Here is a 6,816-nt window from a genome sequence, read left to right as displayed (position 1 = left end):
ACAACTAGATTCATTAGTATTTGATGCATACCGCTATACGTCTAGATCTAACATAACCTCCAAGTTGGATTTAGTACTTGGATTTTAATATTCTATAATTGTGTTTTACGATTGATACAAAGTAGAAAATGTCTAAAGAAACTAAAATTTGGCAGGACAATACTTATGTTAAGATACACGTACTAGAAATCCGAATGTGTGATGGACAGTATATATGTCAAGATACATGTATAAATGAGATTTAATTTCAAGTATAACATGCACTGACAGACTCTTAATATTTTAACCGACTAATTTAGCTAACACATATAATAAATATGTACTTAACATTTTTGAGAAAAGCATTTAGTTTTATATTTAAATTTAGAATCATGGTTCCAAACATGTTCGAAACAAGTCGTTTATTTTCTATTTACTTTGCTTTTTTGGAGTGAAAGTGGAAGTGTGGAACCTATTAAACTACTCATATCCATTTAAGCAATCTATCTTTCCAGAGAAGCAAATAATCCGTCTGACCCCAACAACATAAGCCTATTTTAGTAATTCACATTTTTTTTTTTTCGGAAAAAAAGGCGGCCTTTTCATATTTTTCTCTTAGATATATATATAACCCCATCTCCAAACATCAATGTATATCTTTTGATCACCATTATTTTCTACACAAAATCACTCAACAACAAAAACTCGATTAAATGGACGAGTCATGGAGAAAGAGCATGGGTGTCTCCGCCTCCGGCACCTCAACCGGGGGCACGGCACTAGAACCCGAAGATTTCAATGACGTTTTCGGAGGCCCTCCAAGAAGCGTACTAGCAAGAAAAATGTCAGCTGATTTCTCAGGCAACGATTGGTTTTACAATGAGATTTTCAAGCCACCTTCAGATTTCTTGGATTCTCAGGCTATAATATCGGGCCGAAAGTTGCCTGAGTTTGTTATTCCGGACAGGAGACTGTCCAAGAATAGGCAAGTGAAGTCCATGTCAAGATCAAAGTCCACTTCTTCATCTGTTATGAGCTTTGATGAGATGAATGAACTCAATAACTTCCGATCCGCCGCGGTTATTGGGGAGGAGGATGTTGTTCTTTCAACTTACACTTCCAAGCTCAGGTGAATTCTCAACTCTTCACATAATTTTCTCTAATCTAATTAATTAATTGGTTATCATTTAACAATTTCATTAGTTTTTTATTTTAATAAAACTAGTTGGTGCTCCGTAGTAATTAAGTTACAAAAGGCAAGTCAGTTTATGTTGTGTTAAAGTGTAACTGATTATGATGTCTTCAGGATTTAGCTTATAAACATTGATTTATATAAAATCTTGGACAACTAATTAGCTCTCTATCTTTAAACTAAACTTGGACATGATCCAACTGTAAAGTTGTTTAATTAATAAATCAATACTGTTTTAATGAGTACATACTCTGTATAATTGACTTGTACTCACCACTCAGAAATATATGAAACACCACCCTAATTAAAAAGTCTTCACTTATCATTCATGTTAGCATATTACGAAGTAATACGTATTATATAGCACGAGTAAAAGATTATGCATTTAAATATGAGTCACTCCTCACTAAATAAAGTAATAACCATCAATAAGTGTAATTAGTTAGGGATTTACCTTGTAACTTTCAAATCACAAAGTCGAGTCCTTTGAATTATAAGTGCTTAGAGATGGGGGTCCTTTAGTTTGGAATAACAAGATTTGTTGTGTTGTTGCTCCGTAGTCCGTACTTTAGTAAATTAAAATATTGGCGATTATTTGGGAGGGAAAAAAATTGAGTCAAAAACTAATTTTGATCACATACTTTAGATATTTGTATATAAAGAAAAAAAAAAAGGTTTGTAAATTGATCTCAAAATGGTTTGGTTTTAACTCCATTAGTTTTGGTTTATGTCTAAACAATTTTACCCTATTTTATTTTTGCCAAATACATTTTACAGAGTACTTTTTTTTTTAATGCCTAGCTGACAATATGTATACATACACCATTTCACCACTCTTATTCATTTTCTTCAACTTATTTTTTAATTAAATTTTCTCATATACATAATCACATTGCTCTTACAGTCAGTCACAACAACACTCATATATTATCCTTAATATTTTTGCAACATTTTTGCCCATTCATATAAATTAAGGGGACGTTTTTTTAATTCATCAATAATATATCTATTTTATTAATAAAATTATTATTAATGTAAGTTAATTGTGATTTTCAGGCCACTCAATGTACCAAGTAGATGGACTTCATCATCCAAGCCTAAGACAAATCATAAAAAGCAAGACTTACCAGCATATGGATGCCCTAAATCTTCTTTAGATAACAAATTCATTGCAAATGAGTGTAATGACTACATGATACAATATCATCAATCTATACCTTCTCCAAATACTAAAAACTTTGAACACTCCTTCAAAGTAAATGTCAATGGTGAATATGATATGCAACTCTCGCCGAATTCACCGGTTGTTCCTCCTCATCAAGGTCGAACAACAAACTACGACTATGAAGAATGTTTATCATATCAACAACCTTCTTATGTTGGTAGTGAAGTAAATAATCAAATGGTTGAAGGCAGCAACTCTGAAGAAATCAATATTGCTGAGGCGATCGCTTGGGCGAAGGAGAAATTTCATGGTTGAAGCTCAAATGGTAACACACAAGGAGTTAGTAATGAACAAGAGAGGAGTTAGTAATGAACAAGAGAGCATATATTTTACAATACATGGTGCGAGATAAAGTCTATGGCATGAAATTAAAAAAATATATCAGACCCTTGATTGATAGGGTGTATGAAATAAGAATATATGGTTATTCAATTTCATTGTAATTCGAAAATAGTAGGACAACTGATATGTTTTGTAACATACAAGAACATTATAAAGGTAAAATTGGCTAAAACGGCATTAACTATTAGTTAGGTACGTGTGCCCAATAGCATAACCTTACTACCTTATAAAAGGTCAAATAACGTTGTAAGAAACTACCTTATAAAAGGTAAAATATTGTAAAATACCACCTCTACCAGATTTCTACCGTTGACCCACCTTAAAACACCTCCGAAACCACCCCTTTCATCCCAAAAACCAACACAATTTGCTTGAAATGGTTTCAACCATGCCGAAACCACCCTCCAACCCCAAAAACCACACCATCCCAAAGCATGAAACTATCCTCACCAACTCTAATTATCCTTCAACTATCCCGAAATAACATTACCACCTTGAAAACCAACCCCCTCGATGGTTTCAGGGGTGTTTTCTGGTGAGTTAACGGTGGAATTCGGCTAAAGGTATTATCTTACAACATTTTACCATTTATTAGGTAGTTTCTTACAGCATTTTTTATTAGGTAGTTTCTCACAAAATTTAAGTTTTATTAGATAGTTTCTAACAAACAAATCCTTCATTATATTAGGTCCAATCATCAGTATACCAAATATAAATATAATATGTACAAAGGACATGATAGAAATTAAGACCGTAAGATTTTTGTTATAAAATTACATTTGCTTATATAAAATTTTAGGCACGTATTGCGTGCTTAAACACTGCTATCATGTTAAGATTAGACCCGGTTAATAAAAAGAATAACCCAATGATGATAGGGCTTGGTTAAAGGTTAAAAGGATCTTTATTAAATGAGCCTTCAATGGACATGATCTTAAATGGAAAGGGTCAGTGTAGGATTAAAATATGTTAGGCCAATTAGTAGATCAAGAAAATAGATGAAGTTAGATAAAAACAAAAATGTGTAATTTTGTATTCTCAGGTACCTACATTAGACGGAACTTAAAAATATTACCCGACCTTTAAAAAATTTTAAGAATAATTTTTTGTAAATTTAGTTCCGAAAATAATATGTCGTTTTAATAATACTTGCTAAAACATTTGTACTTGCTATAATGGTGATTAAATTAGTTAAGCTAATAATATTATAATGGTGATTAAATTAGTTAAGCTAATGATATTACAATTAGAGTATATATATAAATCGAGTTCTAATATATCCAGTAGTACACTTATCCTACTACATTTTTAGTTAGTTTTATTAGACTTTCATTTTTAATACTAGTAGATATACGAAAACCTATCAAGTATGATGTCTCGATTTGCAATAGAAGTCATGGTTGAAAAAAGACCCAACAAGTCCCCTTATATGTTTACACTCGAAGTGTATACATTTCAAAAAATTTGACACGTATCCTCTTGCACATTACATTATTTTGGATTCGTGTAGCAAAAACACTTATGTGATCTAGACCTGGAAAAATAATAACATACTTGATTACCTGACCCTAAAATCAATATGGACCTTAAACAACCCGAAAATCTAAAATGACTCAAACCAAAACTCAAATTGACCCGAAGTAGAGCTAACACAATCCCTAAAGTGACTTGAATTCTAAGCTATCTAATATCCAAAGTGAATCAAACCAATTTCAACTTGAATTAATTGACCTAAATAGACTCGATACCTGTAGTGACCTAACCAAAATTACTGGATATCAAAAATGACTCAAACTGATTTTACCCTAAATAATTGACTAGAATAAACCCAAATATGAAGTGACCTAAATTGAAATTGTCTAATACAAGAAATGCCTATACTGATTACAACTTGAATTAATTGTCCCAAATCTGGCACTAAAACAACCTAAACTAATTCGACCAGATTTTTTTACGAAATATAATTTTTATTTTGTTATTTTTTTGAAAAATTGCATAGTTAACGCATTTCTTTTCTTTCTCCCCTCTTCTTATACTGTAACAAGTTGGTGAAAACCAACAAGTGCTAGATATACTACAAGATCGAAGATCCCTGTTGCCACAAGACTAAAAAAAGGCATATTGGTAAAGGGTTTAATTTAGACTTGATCCGATCCAAACTTGACTCGAAATCTCGACCTGATATGAAATGTCCTGACCCAAAATGACGTGAAATCTCAACCCAAAACTCGATTAGTTATTGATCTTAACATACCCGAAAACCCAAAATTGACCTAACCTGAACCCAACCACATAATTAACCCAAAAAAACCCGACCCAAAAACCTCAAATACCAAGTCTTCTAATTACCGAATAAGTTGAACTAGCAATAACGATATCAAGCTACGGAGAACGATTGTATACTGTAGCAATTTGTCATGTAAATTGTATTAATTTGTTGGTAATTAGTAATGAAAATGTGGTAAATTGTTGATAATTATTGATGGTAATATGGTAGATTGTTGATGAAAATGTAGATGAAACTGTTAATGAAATTGTTGATGGTAATGTGGTTTATTTTTCTAAAAATAATGATGAAATTGGTGATGGTAATGCGGTACTTGTATGTGAAATTTTATGATGAAAGTTGTTATAGTAATCATTTTGCATTGCAACCTAAACTAAGAGTTAATGAAATTGTTGATAGTGAGAATGGCCTTGTTTCATTGCTATGTATGTTATGTATGGTTCAATTAGGCGTTATTTACGTTGTTTTAGAGTTCGATTATCCTTAAATGTGATTTGGTTGTTATGTAGAATATGACTACACAAAATGTAGTGTTGTTATGCCGGTGGGGAGGTGAAATTTTGTTGGATGGACCAAGTGTCAAGTACATTGGAGGAAATATGGAACCTGTTTCGGGGTTTTTTGATGTGTCCTGCGGGAGAGTTACAACACCGAGACTGACCTCCAGCTGCCTGTACCTGCAAAACAACGGAGACTCCCGAGAGAGTTCCGCCTCCGACGATCAAGTTAGAACGAGTATGAGGAGTATAGTGCGGAACGTAGTAATAACCCCTCCTGAGTCAGGAGGGTTCTGTAAGTGATAACCCCTCCTGAGTTAGGAGGGTTTTGCAATGAAGATTACTCAATGACCCTTCTTGAGTCAGGAGGGTGATGCAAGGAAGATTGATCAATGACCCCTCCTGAGTCAGGAGGGTGATGCAATTTTTGAGTTGATTGAATGTGGATTCCATGTATCCTGTGTAAATGAGGATGGTTCCCCTATTTATAGAGAAGGAGATCAATCCCCTTCTAGGGTTTGGTGACACGTGTCAGTAGGATATTGGGACACATGTTGCGTTAATAGTGGTCTGCTTGTTAGGGGTATTTTACCCCCAAACATTAGCCCCTCGGAAGGAGTAGTCTCTCTTGTTTAAGAGAGATTGCTCCTTTCGAAACGAGACCGCTTGAGCCTCTTTGGTTGACATCTGTCTAGTTCAATTGGGGAGAGATTTGATTGACTTGGAAAATTTGATACCTTGAATGGTATGACATTTCCGAGTAAATCAAATCATAATAATGATCGCCGCTGAACTAGACGGATGTCGACGATTATAGCTTTTAGCCCCACTATGCTGATAGCCCCATCCAAGGCGGACTGTCGATCATCAAGCAGGGGGTATGCGCTTAATACTATCCGGCCATTGGCCTCTTTAATATGAGCTGCAATATACTAAGTTTGGTACTTAGTTTATTTTGCTAGATGATGGCTGGCCGTTTGCTTTGGTGACTGCGTAGGAGCAGGCGTCAAACGAAATGTCCAACCAAAAATATCTATGCCCGTTTATAGGTGACAACTTTTTAGAAGTTTGGCCAATCTAGTAGGAATAGTGGTAGAGTACCTCTATTTGTCAAAAAACAGGCGAACTTCTCATACCTTTTAGGTTCCGTACTAGATTCGAGTGAGTATGAGTTAACCTTGGTTTAACCAGTCTCCGTTACTTTGGCTTGAGTAGTAGAGGTACCAGACGGCGGAGGCCGGCTGGTCCCCTCGATTCGCCAATGTTTGTTGGCTATTAACTCAAGAGGTACCGC

General features: G+C 34.3%; 1 protein-coding gene across 1 annotated transcript; it reads left to right on the top strand.

Annotated features, from left to right (window-relative positions):
- The first annotated feature begins 442 nt into the window (after positions 1-442).
- LOC110728430 lies at positions 443-2,820 on the top strand. The gene is made up of 2 exons (XM_021908080.1): positions 443-1,108; positions 2,228-2,820. Exons 1-2 carry the CDS (start codon positions 693-695, stop codon positions 2,649-2,651), a joined length of 840 nt encoding a protein of 279 aa, XP_021763772.1. The 5' UTR covers positions 443-692; the 3' UTR covers positions 2,652-2,820.
- Positions 2,821-6,816: the final 3,996 nt, after the last annotated feature.

The sequence above is a fragment of the Chenopodium quinoa genome, unplaced genomic scaffold (genome assembly GCF_001683475.1).
Source record: "Chenopodium quinoa cultivar QQ74 unplaced genomic scaffold, ASM168347v1, whole genome shotgun sequence".
NCBI lineage: Eukaryota > Viridiplantae > Streptophyta > Magnoliopsida > Caryophyllales > Amaranthaceae > Chenopodium > Chenopodium quinoa.
Note: the sequence above shows the minus strand (reverse complement) of the source record. Positions and strands in the feature narration are given on the sequence as shown.